Source organism: Alnus glutinosa, chromosome 8 (assembly GCF_958979055.1).
Source record: "Alnus glutinosa chromosome 8, dhAlnGlut1.1, whole genome shotgun sequence".
NCBI lineage: Eukaryota > Viridiplantae > Streptophyta > Magnoliopsida > Fagales > Betulaceae > Alnus > Alnus glutinosa.
Window position 1 is genome coordinate 29,790,952 of NC_084893.1, and position 21,104 is coordinate 29,812,055.

The window sequence follows — 21,104 nt, forward strand, 5'->3', positions numbered from 1 at the left end:
AAAGGTGAAAAATATCTACAGACTACAGGTCGATAAACTACTCTGAAAAAAGGTCAACAATTTGTTACAACAGTTGACCGTGGGCCTATGTACTATGTAGATTGTAGCCTACCTAAAAAGAAAAAAGAAAAAAAGGCACAAGAGAATAGAGTTCAAGAGAAAAAAAAAAGAAGAAGAAAAGTCCACTCATTCCTCCATGTCTGCTACTTTTTATCAATCAGCATATGTTATCTTAATTGAAATGGGGATAAGTGATTGAATATTTGAACCCATTACATTTATTTTGATTTTATGTTTAAGTTGATAGGAAGTGGTTAATTTTAATAATTTAATTAATATTTTAATAGTAAAAAATAATGAAAAATTGTTTAGCTAAGCAAGATGGGTTTGTACATGCATTTTTTAGTAGAAAGTATTTGTACATATGAGCTATTTGCTTGTTAAATTTTGGCTGAAAATAAGGAAAACTTGTTTAGAAAAACAAGTTGGGTGCGACAAAGTTCCAATCTATTAAACTGACATATTCTTAAAACACATGGTTCTTAAATGCATTTTGAATTTCTTCCGACTTAATTGAAAGAAAACATTGTTTGTTTGGATTTGGGTTTCATGATATAGATGAAATTCACTTATGCCTGGTTTTAATGATGCTTTGTTGAGAACCATATATTTTTAATTCTTCAAGTCACATCCTTCCAATTTGTTTTATTGTTATCATCATATCATTTCTATTCCATTTGAATTGGCTAACAAGCATATAACCTCACACAATATCTTGTAGCCAAAGCGATCAATGAGCATTTACTTCCCATTCCCCGTACTGTCAAAACCCTGGAAGAAGGATTAGACAATAGACTTAAAAAGAAGAAGAAGAAGATAATTTAGATGAAAATGAAAAGATGTATTGTTCCCCACAACCATCAAGAAATTTGTTGGTTCCAAAGAGACTGAAGATACTCTGATACTCAAGTCTATATATTGTTTGATAAAAATAACTTAATTAAAAAAAGTTTAGAGAGACAGAACGAATATGAGAATTCCTCTTCTTTTTTCTTTTGTAAAGAGTGGCCATTTTTAATGTGAGAGACTGTTGAATATGGCCATGAATGCTTGTCAAGTGAAGGATTGAAGTTGTCTAATCAATTGTGAAGTTATTTTTTATGTAATTAAAAAGAAAAATAAATGTGAAGTTATTTTTTACGTAGCGAAAGTTATTCTTCATGTAGTAGACTTGCACAATTATTTTTTACGTAATGGACTGCTTGAGTAACGTAGGTGATTTATTTCCCCAACTTGCTTGACCATCAATGGCCTATAGAATTAACTGGCACGACCAACTTAATTGTAATGGTTTTTTTTTTTTAAAAAAAAAGGTTGTATATTCTTTTAGCTATTAGAATAGCTATTCCTCTAATTTTTTTTTTTAGAAGAATAACTATTCATTTTCGTAAATGAATAGTTATTCCTCTTGCCAAGAGAAATAGGCCCCTGTCAAATAAGATAATAATTATTCCACATCTCATTCCATAGGCTTATTCCCCGAATCAAATGGGCCGAATGAAATTGATAGGATTTAGTGCGCTGGATAAAGCAATAGCAACGCATATGCCTTTCCATTGTCAGGAATCAGGATCATGCGGTGCTATTGCTTTAGCCAACACACACAGATATATGAAAGACCACATTTTGGTGTAACAAACTGGCAGGGTCATTACATAATCAAGGTTCAGCATCGAATCTAGCAAAAGTTATGAATCGCGAAATATTTAGGTGTTTTTCATTTATAAAATACCACGGTCGGCATCCCTTAACTCACTCCGGGAAATATCAAATCATAAAAACAACTAGGGTCACTCATGAAACAAATGAAAGTCAGTATAACAATGCACTATTTTCATCTTTCTCCTTCTCTCTTATACAAGTATGATATGACCTAATAAAGAAAATGGAAATGAGCAGATTGTACACAAGTTCTAGTTAGTAAAAAGCAAGTGTTGATGGATTTTTATACTAGCATCTCACAACACTTTTGGTTATTATAGTAAGATTGCCTATGTTGATGGATTTTTTTTTTACAGAAAAGGCTAAAATATTTGATACCTCAACCCAATATCCTCCTGTCAGAGTTGTATACTCTCAATCTGCCATGCTTTGTAAGCTTCACAAGCTCCGAGCAACCTTTTCATACAAATCACGGGGCCAATTCCTATTCAAATTATTAGCAAGAAAGCTTGCAATCTGCAAACACAAAAATATCCAACCATCATTAAACAAGAACAGCACATACCAAAAACCAGATGATACTCGGGTATACCTCAATAATTACTTTGGAATCCAAAAACCATTGCTACATCCTCCTAGTAGGCCCTCTCTCTCTCTCTCTCTCTCAAGTAATATGAAGTTGGCAATTTCAAATATTATCATATACAACTTTTTTTTAGGTAAGTAAAATCTCAATTAAAAAGCACAAGGAGCGCAACCTTGGTACATATGATGCACTCAAGAGAAAGCACCCTATAAGAAAGAAAATAAAAACTAATTCCTGAAGTCCATAAGCTCCACAAACTCTTAACAAATTGGGTAAACAAACCCTCCATACACAAATATACGATGTAAAGCACAACATTCCAAATTTCACTACTGCTATCCTTCCCAAAATGCTCTGTCCGACCAGCCAATGTGTCTTCCACCATTCTAGGCATGCCCTGTTTAACCCCAAAGAAGATAAATTCAAGAGAATGCAACTCTCAAACATTGAATGAGAAAATAAACTCTTTTTTAACATGAATGGAGCAAGCCCATGCCGACGAATCCAATCATAAATTTTACAAGTTAGATACACTAGCTAACCACCTTTAACTCTGCTTGAAAGAATAATGGAGTTCCATGATACATCAGCACATAAACATAACTCACTTTTATGAGCATCCTTGAATTATATTTTGACAATATAAAACAAAGAGTAATGCTAAATACTACACCTACATCCCACTTCCATCCCATTGGCTTGATGTGGCAATGCCCATTTGCCTTTGAATTTTTTTTTTTTTTTTTTTTAACAAAGGTGTATCCAAGGGCTGATGGACATTGTCACATCAGCCTAGTGAGATAAGAGTGTGGTACATAGCATTGCTCTAAAATAAAACAAAATAAGTGCCCTTCAAAGTACAAGTTTTAAGCTATCAAGTGGCTATAAGCAAAACAATAGTTGCAAAGAGCACCGATGAAAGAATAATTGGAAAGATAGCGGAAGAATTTTATTCACTTATTTCAACATATCTTAGCCCTCAAGGCACGAAGTGATCCATCAGAATCTGTCACATTGTCCAGGCAAGTGAGAGCAACCTTCAGAAGGTCTGGAACACAAGCTTGAACATGAGGAGATAAATTCTGGAACACATCAACAGTAATATCCGACGCTCGTGGATCTAATGGGAGAAATGGAAGTTTGGCAACCTCCCTTAAAGCATCTAGATGATGGCCCATTCTTGCCAACTTGTGGATTGACAATATTGCCTCAAGTTGTCTTAATATAATTTGTTGCTCCAATACATGCTCTCTCTCTTGAGGACTGCACAGCAAATTCAAGAGATCTTTAATTGAGGAAAAAATTAAATAAAATACGGAGTACATAAAATGTAAACCATGACATGCATAATTAACATAAATCATAGATAAGGGCAGTTAACAGTTCAAGACTAGATGCTTAAAAGCAAAACATAAGTGTATACCAGAGGGTCCTTTCCATTTTTGGTGTAATATGATGGATCAAATTTGTTCAGGTAGACCTGCAAATCATCTAAACTATATGGTACCAATCCCTCATTCAGAATAACAGATGAGACTCCACTTGGGTAGTCTCGTACTGCAGACAGTTTGAACCATAAGAAATCCTCTATAGTATTGAACAGATTTGGTAGATCTCTGAGCAGGTGGTCAATTTGCCTGCGAGAACCGGATATGATAGCATACAACAACAACTTTTTCTTGTCATATGCAGCTCGTCCCACCCGATCACCCATTCTTAACATTTTCTCACACTCTTCTGATGCAGCCGCTGCAGTCTCAGCTGGCACCATTCCTCCAATATTGATCCACTCTGCCAGCTGTCAAAAAGGAAGAATGACTAAGGTTGAACAAAGTATAGGGTAAAATACACCAACACTAACTGTGATTTTATGCGGTTCTATTGACACTCCTTTACTTTCCATTTTTTCTACTCACAGTCCTAGTTATCCCTTTGTCCTAATCAACTAATTCTATCTGTAAGAAATTCCATATATGTCCCTATGTCGCATCAGTTATTATGGTATTCAATATGACTTATTCTATATAAATGATTCATGAAAATCCATTAAGATATTATTCTGATTTTGCTCCTTGGAGGTAGGAGAAAAATCAGCAATCAGTTTAACCAATATTGATTGAGGGTCCCTGATCTACCTATATATAAGAGCCCTTGTAACCATCTATTGGCACTAGTAGGCATAGGTCAAAAGAACCTCTCTAAATTTCCGTTTTCCAGACTCTCTGTTGTTACAAAAAAAAAAAAAAAAAAAATCACACTTCGCTTGAGCAAAGCAATGACTGAAAGTATTTATATAATTAATTATTCCGCTGCTTATTTACATTGTTAATTAGCATTTAATTAAATATTGCTAACACTATCATCTTCCTATTTTAATCATGAAAAAAAATTATTCTCATATGAATAATGGAATATCAGAGGGGATATGATTAGAGAGAGAGAGAGAGAGAGATGTGGTTGAGTGAGGTTTGGGGTCACTAGCATCTCATCTAACTAATTACCATTTTTTTTTTATAAGAGTATTTCAATAAAAAAAATTATTCTCATATGACTAATGGAATATCAGAGAGGATATGATTAAAGAAAGAGATGTGGTTGAGTGAGGTTTGGGGTCACTAGCATCTCATCTGACTAATTACCTTTTTTTATTATATATATAAGTAAGAGTATTTCAATAAAAACCAAAGGGCATACCCATGTGCATAGGAAGTATGATTTTAACAAAAAGAGAGAAGTAGTTGATCAAAACAATTGGACACTATAGGAGGTTTGATTAGAAGATTAGAAAACTAAGGGGATGTTAATATTGCATTCAACCACATAGGTATAGGTTCATTTTACCCTAAAATAAAGTCTTATCAAGAACAGTGAACAATCTATATCAAGGGAGCAAATTGGTGTGAAGCACGGGATGACAGAGCCACATTTCTTGCTTCATCATAATATCCAGTCCTCAAGCAAAAATATATCTGTCACACATAAAGAGTAGGACTTACTAAAAAACAAAGTTATTAAAAAGTAGGAGGATAAAAATAGTCTATAGTAAAAACTAAAACATAAGTTTAACGTATAAATCAATCAAATCTATCAGAGAAAAAAAGGTTCGCAGAAAACAAAAGGGAACTGGTAGCTTCTATTCCACGTCTATTTGTGCTTTCATATGGTACTGCTCTTGCTTACTATTTCAAAAGTGACAGACCCAAGACACACTAAAAAGAAGTCAATATCTCCTTTAAATTACATCTAAAAATAACGAGGACCAGTAGAATGTGGACCACAGTTCCCAAACAGCCTATGTTGACAAAGAGAAAGGAAAAAAAAAAAGTGCAGAAACAATTCAACAATTGAGGTGCCTCTGAATCTAATTCAGTTACCCTCCTTTAAAGCAAGATAGCCTTAAGGACTAGAGGTCGAAATTTCAAACAAATTCACGAGAATTTAAAAGAGGAACTACGGGAGACCGTAGACACAAAATCTATTTGAGATGTGAGATGCGAACCCTGTGGATCATAAATATCACTTGCACAAACTACCAGTACCAGGACACCTTACTTGTAAGTTCTTCAAATAATAAAGGAACCTGCTTAATAGCTTAAACATGACCAAATTTAGCAGTCATGCGACGGAGTTCTTCAAAATTTGACTTCAGTAATGGATTGGAACTTGTGAATTGCATCGCGTATTTGAAACGACTTTGCTTTTTTTTTTTTTTTTATGAATAATTCGGATCTTATTGAGAAAAAAAAAGGGTTAAAGTGTTAAACCCACGTACACGAAGAGTATACAATATGGACTCAACCCTATAAAAGCTGCTACAATGTAACTACCCAGCTTTATACATAACTTGAAATTTGAAACAATTTGATAAATCATGAAAAAAAAAAAAAAAATATATATATATATATATATATATATATAGGGGCAGAAGAAAACTTTCCGTCTTTTTTTAATAAGTAAACTTTCTTTTTTTTTTTGATAAGTAATTGTAATTTTATAAAAAACAGCGTAAGGCACCCCTAGTACACACGGAGTATACAAGAAGCAACAGCCTCACCACCGACCCGACAAGGAACAGCCCACAAAACAACCCAACCCTAAGCCCCTAAAGCTAAGTAAACTTTCTTTCATATCATAAATTAAAACAAGTAGATTGATAAACGTAATGCAAGCTAGATCACAAAATACGGATAAGTATTCAAGACCTGCTGCCAGGTGGTATCAACAGGAGGTTGTCTACGAGCATCACCTGCATCAAAATCCAAAACTCCATAATCCCTTAAACGAATCTGCACAAAAACAAATAAAATTAAGACAACAAAATTAATTTTTGACAGGATGATATAATGTGTCATTTATGCGATTCCTGAAAATTAAATGGAAACATGCTAACAAACCCGAAGAAAGGCACGGACTCTTTGCAAATTTCCAACAGCCCCACCAAGAGCAGCCTATATGAGATCAAAAGATGTCCACAAAACATGAGTATTGAAATAAACAATGCAAATATGAGCTTTGCAACAACCATTTCCAAGGGATCTGTACTTTATGTTTCATGCTTATGGAAGAAATATTGGGGAAAAAATAAGCTTTTTAATCATTACCAAAAGTAAAGTTCATATGAACTCGCAACAATAGATTAAGCGTTCAACCAACGAAGGAGGAGCAATAATCAAATAAACTAGGAGATCTATAACAAAACACATAAGCATTCATTAACAAAATTCAGTTTAGTAATGTTAACATCAGCATTGAAATAATATGATACTAGAAAAAATTATAACCTGTGCAGGATGACTTTGTATCGTATCCGTGAAATATTTCTCATGCCCCCATTCCAGATGGTGCCTTGCACCAATGATTAGTGACATTTTCTTTGAAACATTATGTTGCATAGTTGAATCCTCACCCATCAGAATCTGTCAAAATGAAAATACGAATAACTACTTGTATTAAAAAGAGAACATTTTACTCCTATTTTTATCTATTAAAAAAAAAAAAAGAACGAAAGAAAAAAGAGAGAACATTTACATATAAAATAATAAGCTCACAGACTAGAATATATCAGACAAGCTAAGTGCAATGTTAGAGGTTACACCTGAATGAGGTGCCATATCTTCTGCATGTTAACAGATTTTCCACTAGATCCCTCAACGCCCAAACTTTCATGAGCACCCTTGAAAGCTGTAGCAGGCTAGCAAAAAGAATAAACAGCAAATATGTCATACATATAGAAAACATAAAATACACAACAAAAGCCAACTTTGAATGAAAGGAACCTGTCACCTAAAGTAAAAGCCTAACAAACGCATAACAAAAGCCAACTTCAAGTTAAAAAAACCTAAGATTGTAAGTATAATGAAAGAAAAAGGCAATATAACTTAACAGTATGACATATCAGAAGTACAGATATGCTGCAAATTGGATTCCTAATAAGTGTTAAGATGACAACATCTCATGTTGAATTGCAACTTTACCATTCATACCAATACTTAGCTGATTATTAAACAAACAAACAAACAAACAAAAAAAAGCAATCAGGCCACTCAAGCTTAGATGCCTTTCAACATGATGTGGCAATAATTTAAAAGGCAATAACCATCCTTACCTTAAATGGTAAGCCACGCTCTCTTGCATTATTCAGATTCTTCACAACTTCAGCATAGACTGATGCCTTTTTATCGAGGATAGGCTTGTTAGCTAGAGGTACGGGATCCATGCTACATGGACCAGGTGAAACTTGAGAGCTAGATGCAATGGACACTGTTTGACCAGGATGAGAACCCCCGGAGCGGGTTTCAATCATACTAGTCCTGGGTAATGTTGAAATTCGGCTTAAACTCTGTAGAAAATAGCGTTTTTCCTTTTGCCAATCCTCCTGTTATAAATAAAATTATACACAGCATTCAGAGTGCAAAGAAAAAATCTTCATAAAATATGTAAGATTTATTATGGATAGTCCAAAATGGACACTACATAGTGAAAATTTTGAAGCTAAAATGCAGCTCCAAGAAATACCTACAAATATATGTGTTTGTGTGAAAGTATCATGTCCAAATATAAAGAAACAAACCCAAAAATTTGAATAGGGTAAAAATAAGTCATAACCTGCAAAACTTCCATCATGTAATCATTAAAGCTTCTGAGATTATCCTTCTGAGCTTCCTGGATGGCCGAGACCATTGCCATCTCATGAACCTGAGAAGAAATATCACATACACCATTATGAAGATACCAATATCAAACACACTCAAAAGTGCGAGTGGAAAGTGGCTGAATACTCTGTGAGGTACTCAAAAGAAAGCAGATTCATGAAACCAAATTAGAATAATCTTGTTCAGGATAAAGAAGCTGTACTGCAACGGCACAATCAAACTGCACGTTCATGTTGGGAAGGGGAAGAGGCCAGGTTCCTAGAGATTATAACGAATTCAGATTTTTCCCCATTTTCAAGAAAAATCAGTCCTACTTGTGCATGAAGTCATTCACAATTTTGCACTTAGAAACTTAGCTGAAATACATTCACAGCTTAATTAATTTATAGTTAATTCATCACTAATTCTAAATTTTAAAAGCTTCACAGGAAACCAATTTTGTTAGGGATCCTAGACAAATGGAAAGTATAAGTTAGGGGGACTAGACCTGCTTCATAACATATTAAACTTTATTACCTTTTTTTTTTATATAAGATATTAAACTTTATTACCTTTTTTTAAGTCAGATTCTTAGTGAAAATTTTTGAAGAAAGAAAACTACCTGCTGCAAATAGTCTTCGACACTTGTTGCCTCAGCAGGGAAAACATCCTCAAATGTTGTCTTCACAAAAAAAATATAAGGAAAAAGATAATAAGCAAAGAGATCATAATACATTCATAAAAAACAATCATATAAAAGATTGCAAAAAAGGCATTTAGACAAGGCAAAGTAGAACCACAAAAGCAAAAGCAAAAGTAACTTGAGAGTAACAACTAATTTGATAGAGATTAAATCAAAAGAATGATCAAACAATGCGCAAATAGGACCATGAATTTCTTTTTTGATAAGTAATATCATACATGCAGCATACATAGAATCCCTCCCGATAATTAGAAGATAAAATACAAATAATCAACAAAGTCTACAAAGGAAGGGATAGGAACATTGCCATAACCAATAGACACACATACAATACCCGTTGAAATCAACATTTTAGCTCAATAATAGACAACACCATTACACATTCGGTTGTTCTTCTCTCTCCATATGTCTAAAGAAGGCAAAGGAGGGCCACCTTCCAGATAATTTTTTTTTTTTTCGATACGTCATCTTCCAGATAGATCTACTATGCTTTTCTAAAAAACCTTTCCAACTTAAGTACATCTTAACTTCTTTCTAAGGCATTATCTAGTGGTTGTGGTGCTATGCTCATGCGAGAGAGAGAGAGGCCTTATGGAGGGTGGTTGTGAATTCTAAATATGGTAGTGCTTGGGGTGGGTGGTGTTCTAATGAGGTTCATGGGTTGCATGAGATGGGGCTCTGGAAGAATATATATATATATATATATATATATATCATTAAAAGCGTAAAGGGCCCACAGGTACACATGAAGCATACAAGAGAAGCCACCAAACTAGGAGGGGCAAAAAGAACAAGAAAATCATAATAACTAATCACCAAAGGAGAAACAAAAGCAGCTATTCAAAGATACAATGTGTTGAAAAAAAAAGAAGACTTCATCTTCTCCAAAGTCCTCCCATGGTCCTCAAAATTTCTATCATTCATTTTCCTCCATAGGCACCACAAAAGGCACGAAGGTACCATCTTCCACACAACAACACTCCAAGTGTTGCTAGCAGTCCACCAACAAGCATACAAATCGACTACTCATCTAAGCATGACCCAAAACTACCCAAACCGACTAAAGAAAACATTCCAAATGGCGCAAGCAACCTCACAATGAAGCAGAAGATGGTCCACGAGGCTCTGGAAGAATATTAGGAGAGGTTGGGGGTAGCTGTCTAGCCACACTAGATTTGAGATGGGGGATGGCTCCAAAATTCGTTTCTAGCACGATGTTTGGCATGGGGCTCAAACTCTGAAGTAATCTTTTCCGGACTTGCTTAGCATTGCTCGATTTAAGGATGCTGCTGTGGCAGACCTTTTGGAGCTTTCTAGTACCTCCCATCAGTAGAATATTAACTTTCTCAAAGCGGCTCATGATTGGGAAATTGATCACTTTACCTCACTCTTCACTTTGTTGTGGTCCATTAGAGTGGGACGGAGCAGTGAGCACAGACTCTACTGAACTCCTTCCAATAGAGGGTTATTTAATGCTAGATCCTCCTACAAGGTTCTTGTCCCCCCATGATAACACTCATTTCCCTTGGAGGAGTATTTGGAGGAATAAGGCTCTCAAGTGGTTAAGTGGTGTTGCATGTATAAGAAGAATAGAGAGTCAATAGACCATCTTCTACTCTATTGTGAGACCGCAAGTGCTCTTTGAAATGCTATCTTCAACAGTGTAGGGCTGGTTTGGGCTATGCCTAAAAGGGTGGTAGATCTCTTTGCCTGTAGGAGAGTGCCACGAGGTAGTTCTCTGCTTGATATACTTATCAAAAAAAAGTCAACTACCTCACTTACGAAGTAGTTGGAGCTAGGCTCCAAACTATGAGAGTTTTCTTAGGGACTTTTCCCCCTCAAATACTTCTCCAAGAAAATTGCATATTGTTTTAACCCCGTAACGCCTCATAATAAGACTATGAATTTCTGGAGTTGAGTTAAATTTTAGAGACATGGCTTCCAAAGAATATAGAGCTAAGTTACTTATTTGTGAAAGAGGGCATGAGGAAAAGCAGCAACTTTTAAAAATTATATAGTCCAAAGCCTCTAGACATATATGGTTTTAAACATATTGCATCTATTCTTATATTTTGAAATCAATAAAATTGATGTTTCTATGAGCTTGGTCTTAGTCACTTGCACTTGAGGAAAGTCCTTCCCCAGTCATTATATGAATCCTTCCTCCTAGATCACATTAACATATATTGTATGAACCCGGGCCAAAATTGTCAAATTCACTTGGCAGGAGAATGAAATTCATGCATTGAGTAGGTCATATCTCTAGAGTGTGGAATTTGCATATTCCTTACCGTCTACAACAGATTGTGTATCCTATATATAAATATGGATAAGAAATATAAGAATTTGATCTTATTCAACATAATAGGAGATATCTATTATAAATCATTATACTTTAATATATTTTTACTTGTTAGTTTTCTTTTCAATCAAATTTATTCATTGTTTTCAATACCTAATTAAGATCAAGGTGGGAAAAAACTATTGAAAATTTACATTTAAAGCCACTCAAGACATTTCCATAGATAATTACCATATGCAGCCAATAAGGCTAGGTTATATGCATTAATTAGAATGCAAACAATATTTTACCTTCAATTCAAAAGACTTTAGATCCCGTGTGAGTTGCTCTGCATTTATCCCCTCAAGTGCAAGAAGCCTATAAATGCAACAACATAAATAGTAGATATCATTCTAATCTTTTCTTGGCAACAAAATTGTAAATTCAAGTAATAATAGGTGTGAGAATCACATGTGAGGATCTACAACAAGAATCATAGAGGAACCTTGTGGCAGCAATAGATTGAGAAGGAGCCTCAGCTCGCAGGGTTTTTGCTTTGAGCTTCTTAGATAATGCTTCTAACTGATCTAAGTTTCTCTGAAATAGATGCAAATCATTAACTTGGAAACAAGAAGAAGAATAAAAAAAAGATGCATTCTACTACTTTTTTTTTTCTAGGAATACCAACCAATATTTTTTCAAGACAAGAATTCCCAATTTCTTTTAGAAATACCTACCACTCTTTCTTTCTTTTTCTTTTTTTTTTTCTTTTTTTTTTTATAATTCTCAACCACTCTTTCTTTTTCTTTAGTAGTAGTAATAAGCTCCGTTTGCAGAAGTTAAGCTTTTTTAGATAAATTAAAATTTCTGATCTAGTTGACTGTTATATAAGTATCTGCCCTGATTTGCACGAAATATTTCCTTCCTGTGTTGAGGGGCATAGAACTAAACATAACACTCAAAGTTAAACCATGTTTTATTGAGTTTTACCCAGAATCATAGGCAGCAACAGAGGATTTCTTGTACCATTCTGACTGGTTGCAGGCGAATTCTTGAAGAAATTAAAATAAATAAATAAAAAGGGTCTTGGTCACAATAATGATTCATTTCTGAAAAGTAATCAACTTAACTGGAATACAGAGAGACTAAAATTCGGCTCCACTGACTTCTTTTATTACTATTATTCAGAGTTCATGAACAATTCTAATAAAAATTAATTCAAACTTAAACTTCGTTACTCCTTATACATTTTATTAGCAAACAAACTGAGCGAAATCGGATGTGAGAGATGAACCTGACTAGTTGCATTAGGCTCAGATGAGCACATATTTCTGATTTCCTAATCCTTTTTTATTAGTTTCTTTTCTTTTGCTATATTTTCTCTGATAGAAAAAAAGAGCAACAAAAGAAAAATTAAGTCTAAAAATTGTATTCTCAAATCTCGAGGTTATTATAAACGTTGTCTAGGTTAGGTTCTAATATCTTTACTTTCCCATCATTTCCCTCAAACAATGAAATTCCAACACTCGATTTTTCTCTTTCCGTCTACTTTCCTCCATTTTCTCGGAAAGCAAACGGCGGTCTAGAACAAAGAACAACACGAGGAACCAATAACTTTCTCGTTCCTTCATTTTTCTCAGCAAGCAAAACCTCAAGACAAAAATCCAACACGTGAAGAAATCGCATTTTCTTCTTTAAATATTCCTACATTCTCTCGGGAACCAAACAGAAAAACTGTAAAAGAGAGTAGGCGGGAACTGAGCGGAAGGACCGGATTGTTCAAGCAGCTTCGTGGAAGAATGGAGCAGATTGGTCCAGCCACTAAAGCTTTGCTCGCTCGCCATTGCTACTACTACTACTTAGCTCGCACCCTGTGAGAAGGAAAATGGGTTTTAGTAAGCTTTATAAAAGCCTAAAATTTCAAAAGGTGCTCCTACAATGTTGCCGGAGTCTTGGAGCTACGCTACCCAAATGGCCCCAAACTAAAAAACATTCTTCCAAGGAGAAAACCTCTCGCACTATTTTCAACAAAACCAATAATAATTACAAACCAGTCTCTGGCTTTCTCCGCAAGAATCCAAGAAATGAAAATGCAATACAAGAACTTGGGGCGGTCGTGGCTGAAGGTGAGCCAACAAATCTCTGCGATTTCTTGGTTGAGAGAAGGAGGAGATGAGGTTGCGGCGGAGGATGCTTTGGTCGACGTAGACCACGGTGGTGCTCTGCGATTTTTTGCTACAGAGAAAAATACGAGCATACGGCTTCTTTAACGACTGTTTTGTTTTGACAATAGATAACGACTGAATCTGTTTAAAAATAAAATTAAAAATAAATAAATAAATAAAAAAGTAAGAAACATGAAAACCGGATTAGGTGAGTGGGCCGGGTCAATCACATGAGAAACACGGGCCGATATAGCAGTTCTAGCCGAAAGAATATCAAGGCCCACGCCGTGTGTTACAGTGAGAGAACCGAGAAAGAGAAATGTAACCGTTGAAATTATCAACAAATATAAAATAAAAATCCGACCGTTGCCAATGCACAGTACAATGGACCGTTGAGAATCCCAGGCGTTTCTGCAACAATTTAAGTAGGAGTATATTTCGCACTTCCTCTTATCTTCTTCTCTCGACTCTCATCGTTCTAAAGCAAACCAACCATTGCGAAATTATAATCATATTACTCTCTGCTATTTATTTATACATTTGTATATTTATCTGAAATTTTCTCTATCAGTCAGAACTTTATCTTTCGTTTGTCTATTTTGCAAACGCTTGCCATTTTTGTTTTCTGTTGTCATTTGTGCATAATAAGTTTGGTTTTATCTATCTACCTATCTGCAATGGCCGAAATGAAAGATGCCCACATTGTAGAAATCCCGGTAGACGAAGAGCAACAGCACAAACTCTTGTCTGCCATGAGCACAATCTCGGCGGCAATCCAACACCACCCACTAATGGAAATCTCTGAGAGCCCCGGCCATCTCTTGCTTCTTAAACTCTGGCAAAGAGAAGAGGACCTTTTCGGCCGGCGCATGGCTCTCAAAGAGACTAGATTGGACTCTATCAAAAGAGAACTTTTCCAACTGTGCTGTTTCTTTTTCATCTTTCATGGGTTTTTCTTGACCATCTTGTTTAACTCTTCGGTTAACTCCCAAGACGAGGATACTTCCCACACTTGTAAGAAATGGTGGATACCTGGTCTTTTATCTGTCTCGACCTCGTTTGTGTTTGTGTTCTTGGTGCAGGTGAAGCTTTGGAGGTATTGGAAGGTGTGGAAGCAGTTGCAGAGGGAGAGGACCGATAGCCGCGCGGTCACAAGGTGTATTCAGGAGTTGAGGATGAAGGGGGCTAGCTTTGATTTGTCTAAGGAGCCTCAGAGTGGGAAGAGAATGAAAAGCTCGAGCGTCGAGATCAAATGGAAGCCGCTTACTTGGTTTTCTCGGTATCTGATAACCATCGCTCTTGTTTGCTTTGCAGGTTTGGTGTTTCCGGCTAGCAAGTTTATACTTTGCGGCTTCTGATCGTCGGAGTTTTTCGTTTACTGGCCGGGGTTGTCTGTTAGATCCTTCAAGGTAATAAATAACATAACATCGTTATTGACCACTCTCTTCTTTCATAGAAATGAAAACCCAAAATGCATGTGGATTCTGCTTCGTCCGGATGTACTTATGAATGTTCTTTGGGTTCGATATAATTAATGTAGTTTCTGCAGGCTGTGATCTTGGAGAATGTAACACAAAATGGAATCTTCAAGACTTGTGGTCGAGATGATCAATCTACCAGTGCCAAAGTAACAAGAACCTGTCATTGCCATTCTAATTTTTAAATGCGCATCTAATCTGCTTCCTTTACTTGGATTAATATAATTGTCTGACTTTCATGCAGTATTTATGAAGAATTTCGGCAATATACATGGAAATGGTAATGGTACCGTAGAGATCTGACTCCATTGCTTCTGTTCAATCTCGATCTCCTAGGGAATGAAGCATCTTCGGTCCGATAATTATAGTAGTCATAGAACAAGCAAATATATGCACCGTTGGAAGTTCTGATTACATGCGGCCTGAAAGCTGAATAAATTTGATCAGATTTTTCCTCCATCTCTAAATTCTGCTGCTGATTCCAATGAGAGCTGCCTGACTGAGCGGAATTGCGATAGCTCTCGTGTGGCGATCCTGAATACTTCAGCCAGAAAAACAAAACTCCAGATTTGGTGCCAGAATGAACATGGATGGATCATCACTTTGAAAGCTTTTACAGTCCATCGTTATGGACGATTTCTTGTATAGCAATTTTAGGATCGGTTCCCCAGTAAGCAACACTGCCTGTGTACTCTCTGAATTCTGCTGCTGATTCCAATGAGAGCTGCCTGACTGAGCGGAACACTTGAGCCAGAAAAACAATACTCCAGATTTGGTGCCAGAATGAACATGATCATCACTTTGAAAGCTTTTACAGTCCATCGTTATGGACGATTTCTTGTATAGCAACTTTAGGATCGGTTCCCCAGTAAGCAACACTGCCTGTGTACTCACTTCATTACAATAAAATCTAGTGATACGAAATTTCATGCACTTTTTATGTATTCATTGAATTACAGATGTGAACTTTATTGACAATTTTGTGCGTGAAAAATATAGCTGTATCATGTAAAAGTCCAGATATTTCAAAAAAAAAATGAAAAAAAAGTAAAGACAACATCTGGATGATGAGAAAACCCATCTCAAATTCATCAACTACACCTTAAAAAAAGAGGTGTCACGATTTTTTTTGATAGCTGATGTTGTCAGAAGTAGCTGGACATGAAAGAGGTGTCACGATTACAACTATCAAGATACAATACAATTTTAAATCAAAGTTTCATTGGTAACATGTCAACTTTTTAATAGATAGCATTTCTCATGCCGTTTGATGCAATAAACAGCCTTAATTTATATAATTTGCGGGGAGAAATTGATTAATAAGGGGAGAAATCCAACTGGTTCTTCATATAAAATTGATTAAAAATGCTGGCCCAATGCTGATGAAGTATTGCCACTTTTTTACTATCAAGAAACATGTTACAACTTTTACAACTTTCATCTCTCTCTCTAAATTAAACAAAAAAAAAGGGGAGAAATCCAACTGGTGTTCTACATAAAAAAAAAAAAAAAAAAAAAAAAAAAAAAAAAAAAATTGATTAAAAGTCCTGATCCAATGCTCCCTGCCTTGCAGTCAGGTGCTTTCAAAGCCAAATATTCTAAAAACACCTGCAACAAGAAATAAAATGAGGAAACTTTGCATCGCTCGTAATGTTTCTTTAAGACCATTGGCATTAACAAAATTCTCTTAACATAGCAAAAAACTGGCAATACCTTCATCAGTCTGATATTTGTTCTTGTCATCCCCAGCATACGCAAGTAAATTGTATTTTGGATTCCATTCCACACTGTTCATGGCAGCCCGACATGGTATTTGATGCACTGTCCGTCCAGTTTGAACGTTTGCCTGTATCAGACAGTAGCAATATTATCGAGTTATCAATTCTCTTATCCAACTTTATGTGAAAGTTTGGATATATAGAATCCTTTGTATGTCCCACACAATAAATTCTTATTTTTAATGACTTGGACCTGAATTGAAAATCACTAGATCGAGCTATATCTTCAGCTAAAAAGTTAAATGTTCAAGAAGGACCACAAAAATCAGAATGAATATAGTCCAAGGTTTCCTCGGTCCTATGGACATATGGGCAACAGTACTGAACTTGACTCCGTTTTGTGAAACATAGGAAACCATATACTATGTATCATCTGGGTAGAAGGAGACGCTTTAGCCATGCGAACCTAACTACATTCCTTGATAAAGAAAAGGTTGTTAAGTCACATGGATACTTACTATATCAATGAACAAGTCTTCACTGGCAGAAGCAATGTAATCTCCAGTGTAATTGAAGCTTATTGTCCGGACAGGCCATCTGAGAAAAGCATGACAAGGTCAATTCCATGCCTGGGGGTGCAAATTTTAGTCTATAACTTGAATGGAAAAAAACCCAACAATGATAATAGTTGGTTAACAACTGCAAAGTTCACTAAGCACTAATAAACTAAACGGTACCCCAAGGGAAAACTCACTCAAGTTTTGTAAATGTTCGCACACAGAGCATCTCTGATATATCCCAAAGGCTGACTAAGGAATCAGCACTTCCAACAGCGAAATATCTGTTCACAGTCAGATGAACAATAGGGAGTCAGAAGAAGAAAATTCTTTATATCGTTGATGATCTATAGCTGAAACTAATTTTTATCGCAATGTGATTCTTTTAAAAGGGAGAGTATAGGAATAAGCAAGCGGAAATGTTTTAACAAGTGGACCGTGACTATATCCTCATATATAAGTAGTAAGCAGCTGTTTTCACAAGTGTAAAAGCCCAAAATAATTAAGAGAGCTTTAAAGCACACCTTCCCATAGGATCAATTGCAATACAATAGCAACCAGCCGTATGAGCCATGAGGGTGTCAAGTGGTCGCAGAGATGGGTATGCCAGTACTTCAACAGTACCTAGACAGAAGAATACATAATCAAATTTCTATTCCAGCAAACAGAAATGGCACAAAGTTCATTTCCTAATCAGTAAATTTATACATTTTTCAGCACAGAAAGAAAAGCGAACGCCCTCTTAGAAATCATTTTTACCATTTCCGGTTGTCAAAAAGAACATCTCTCCTGTCATGTTCCACGCAATCTCATTTACCTGGAAAAAAGAAGTGGACTAGTCAAGAAACAATCGATAAATAAATAATCATTAATAGAATTCAATGACATCTCTCTGATCAAATTGTTGCATATGAATATATACCAGATAAGGTCACATGTTTTCACGACTATAGTTTGTAAAGATAAGTAAAGTTATGCAACAATAGAATTTTTATGGCTTCCACGAGGTGAAGTCATGTAAACAGGTTTGATTTTGTGCCTGAGAAACAATGATTGCTATGTAATGGAGTGAAATAAATCAAGTTGAAACATTATGCGGAGCACAAGGCCAAAAAGAGATAGAACTTAAATAGAGCTGGATGGAAATGTTTATACCATTATACATTTCAGCATGAAAATAAAAACATAAGTAGATTCATAACTTTAGCGAGGCAATGCACCAGACCGAATCAATGAACAATAAACAAATTAAGATACATACACATTATAAAAAAAATGCTGAAGAAAAACAGAAAATAAATTAACATCAAATTCGGAACTAAAGATTACCTCATAGCTGAACTTGCGCTTATGAATTGGCTTAAATTTCCGAACATCCAGTATTGTTAGTTCATCATCCTACAATCAGTTAGAGGTTAGAGTAAGAAAGAGCAGTGGTTACCATATCTATCCAATATCTGCTTTATGACCCAATGGTTACTACTAGTACTCAAAATTTGATGAGTAACAAACATTTATTGTTAGAACAATCACAAATCTGCTGAAGTTTTAGTACATGACATGGGACTACTATGGAATATTACTCACCCTATTACCAACAGCTACGTGTGTCCCATCGGGTTTGTAGGTGATGTTGATGTTCTCCCCACTAAGTTCTGCCAGCTGTGAGCATTTCCCACCTGTAAAACTCAGCATAGACACAAAAACAGGCATCTGTTCTAATCACCCAAATCATTATTAGAGAACTTTATAAGGTGGGAACAGAAAAACATTGCAAAATCGTTCGAATAACCCAGAGATCAATTATCATGCATGATATTCAGTTAAAATTGTTAACTTTAGATAACCCAGATGATATGACAGCAAATTCTCTTATTGTAATAAATAGAATAGAGGAAGTTTTGCTTACTTCGAGCATCCCACAAACGGACAGTCTTATCACCTGACGCAGTTGCAATAAGATCAGCATGCTTGGGGTCCCAACACAGCTGATCCACACTATCAGTGTGACCCTTCAATTCAATATCTTTAGCCTTACCCTGTAACAAGCACCCATATGATTCTTCAAAAAAAAAAAAAACACCCATATGGGTTATCGACCTCGTTAATCGTTATCGTTATTGTTATCATTATCATTATCGATAGCTTCTATTAACAACAACAAAAACCAAATATGGTATAGAAGCTTACATGTCCATGGGGCTCAATGTACCAGACACGGGCGGTTTGATCCACAGAACCCGAAGCTAGCTTCGTCCCTGCGCAATTCCACGCCACCGAATGCACCTTTCAATTGGACCCAACAAAAATAAATTTAACAAACTAAAAAACCATCAATTACTCTAGGGTTGCGCATGGAAACTAATACACACACACACACACACACACACACACACACAGAGCGAACCTTCTTCTTGTGACCTTGATACTCTCGGTTATGGAGATTCTTGAAAGGTATTGATGCCTCCATCTCTCCTAATTTCACACTCGAAGCAGACTCGAAGCAGGCCGAGGGCATTAAAAGAACGAAAACTTTAAGAAAACCTGTATTGGAAAGATAGTTATTGCGACGATAGTTTGTCTTGTTAAGGCAGCTACGATAGGAAGACCGTTGTGACAATCTTCTAAAAATCGTTGCAAAATGAATATGTAGTAAAAAAAAAAAAAATTATTTTTTAGTTCAATCTCTTATTGAATTCTTCGAACTTCTTGATTTATTTTGTCAAGCTATTCTTGATGTATTTGACAATATTGCAGCGATATTTTTTTTTTACACCACTACTTTCATTGGTATTTGATTTTCAGATTATAATACTAGTTTTGCTGATGCCCATTTAACTTAGAAATTGATTAGAGTATGCATATTCGTTGACCAAATCTTAATAAAATAAAAAATAATATATAACAATTGAAGGATTCTATTATTCTACAATCCTAATTAACAAAAGTATAGACATCATTAAAAATAAATAAATAATGATTTGTATCAAATAGATTTTTATTGGTTGTGTTAGAATATTTTTCATGATAAACCTTGATTTAGTTTTCTTGTAGGTCTTTCACCAAATCCCTACTACCCCTTTTATAGTTGCAAAATTCATTTTAGACCTAGCTGTAATAGTTCAGATTATCAAACCAATCATTTATTAAAACAAACACTACAATTAATATCACCACAATCCGACAAAACATAAAATAAAGTAGACACAAAAATTTGGTGACAAAGTTAAAACCTTCTGAATAACCTTTCAAAGCTACTATAGAATATTTGTATTACAACTAGTCAACTTAATTACAAAATATTTGCAAACCTTGTATAGCTTGCAACAGGCAAATGACATGTTCACCTCCTACCGCGATGCCTTCAAAACTTATGGCCTATTTCTATAAGGATCACCTTCATGAATAAAAAAATTTAAAAAAAAAAAAAATAAAGAAGAAGCAAGCCTTGTTTGTTGCGACCCATAACTTGGTGGCTGATTTTTTTTTTTTTTTTTTTTTTATTATTATTAACAATGATAAACAAGGAGAATTATTGAAATTGTGTAGGCTTAATGGTGTTTATAAATCTCTTAAAGAACAATGAAATAATTTTCTCTGTGTTGTACGAAAGTCGTAGCTTATAAGGCTTATATAAATAAGGAGAAATCAAAAGTTTTTAAGTCATGTCAATTTATGTTTAAAACCCGTGTTGTTGTCTCATTCGAACAAAAATTAGTTTCATTCAAACAATATCTAAGGTTTCACAAATAGCTAATAGCAA

At 35.3% G+C, this 21,104-nt stretch overlaps 3 protein-coding genes across 4 annotated transcripts; 1 reads left to right on the plus strand and 2 right to left on the minus strand.

Annotated features, from left to right (window-relative positions):
* Nucleotides 1-1,761: 1,761 nt before the first annotated feature.
* On the minus strand, nt 1,762-12,066 carry LOC133874759 (nuclear pore complex protein NUP93A-like). The gene is made up of 11 exons (XM_062312634.1): nt 11,929-12,066; nt 11,735-11,801; nt 9,062-9,121; nt 8,414-8,503; nt 7,914-8,183; nt 7,404-7,499; nt 7,090-7,224; nt 6,703-6,756; nt 6,511-6,594; nt 3,732-4,106; nt 1,762-3,571 (listed from the first exon to the last, which is right to left on the minus strand). Exons 4-11 carry the CDS (start codon nt 8,492-8,494, stop codon nt 3,518-3,520), a joined length of 1,149 nt encoding a protein of 382 aa, XP_062168618.1. The 5' UTR covers nt 8,495-8,503; nt 9,062-9,121; nt 11,735-11,801; nt 11,929-12,066; the 3' UTR covers nt 1,762-3,517.
* Nucleotides 12,067-14,046: 1,980 nt separating this feature from the next.
* Nucleotides 14,047-15,999, plus strand: LOC133875307 (uncharacterized). 2 transcript variants are annotated; one of them, XM_062313400.1, is made up of 3 exons: nt 14,047-14,997; nt 15,129-15,215; nt 15,311-15,999. In XM_062313400.1, the coding sequence occupies exon 1, from the start codon at nt 14,266-14,268 to the stop codon at nt 14,944-14,946; it is 681 nt and encodes a 226-aa protein (XP_062169384.1). In that variant the 5' UTR covers nt 14,047-14,265; the 3' UTR covers nt 14,947-14,997; nt 15,129-15,215; nt 15,311-15,999. The 2 variants fall into 2 exon arrangements, with proteins under 2 accessions (XP_062169384.1, XP_062169383.1); XM_062313399.1 differs by having other exon boundaries at nt 15,138-15,215.
* Nucleotides 16,000-16,382: 383 nt separating this feature from the next.
* LOC133875444 (THO complex subunit 3) lies at nt 16,383-19,916 on the minus strand. The gene is made up of 11 exons (XM_062313584.1): nt 19,749-19,916; nt 19,532-19,627; nt 19,251-19,380; nt 18,929-19,020; nt 18,671-18,739; nt 18,101-18,158; nt 17,866-17,965; nt 17,539-17,625; nt 17,303-17,381; nt 16,780-16,912; nt 16,383-16,674 (listed from the first exon to the last, which is right to left on the minus strand). The coding sequence occupies exons 1-11, from the start codon at nt 19,857-19,859 to the stop codon at nt 16,640-16,642; spliced, it is 990 nt and encodes a 329-aa protein (XP_062169568.1). The 5' UTR covers nt 19,860-19,916; the 3' UTR covers nt 16,383-16,639.
* Between the last annotated feature and the right edge of the window lie 1,188 nt (nt 19,917-21,104).

What these genes read in the sequence shown, in the direction of transcription:
- LOC133875307 (XM_062313400.1), top strand. Translation starts at nt 14,266, where the DNA reads ATGGCCGAAATGAAAGATGCCCACATTGTAGAAATCCCGGTAGACGAA.
- LOC133874759 (XM_062312634.1), bottom strand. Translation starts at nt 8,494, where the DNA reads ATGGCAATGGTCTCGGCCATCCAGGAAGCTCAGAAGGATAATCTCAGA. An exon ending in AGATATGGCACCTCATTCAG is followed by an intron (nt 7,225 to 7,403) that starts GTGTAACCTCTA and finishes TCATTTTGACAG; the next exon opens with ATTCTGATGGGTGAGGATTC. An exon ending in TACAAAGTCATCCTGCACAG is followed by an intron (nt 6,757 to 7,089) that starts GTTATAATTTTT and finishes GATCTCATATAG; the next exon opens with GCTGCTCTTGGTGGGGCTGT.
- LOC133875444 (XM_062313584.1), bottom strand. Translation starts at nt 19,859, where the DNA reads ATGCCCTCGGCCTGCTTCGAGTCTGCTTCGAGTGTGAAATTAGGAGAG. An exon ending in GCAATTGATCCTATGGGAAG is followed by an intron (nt 17,626 to 17,865) that starts GTGTGCTTTAAA and finishes GACTGTGAACAG; the next exon opens with ATATTTCGCTGTTGGAAGTG. An exon ending in CAAATATCAGACTGATGAAG is followed by an intron (nt 16,675 to 16,779) that starts GTATTGCCAGTT and finishes TTCTTGTTGCAG; the next exon opens with GTGTTTTTAGAATATTTGGC.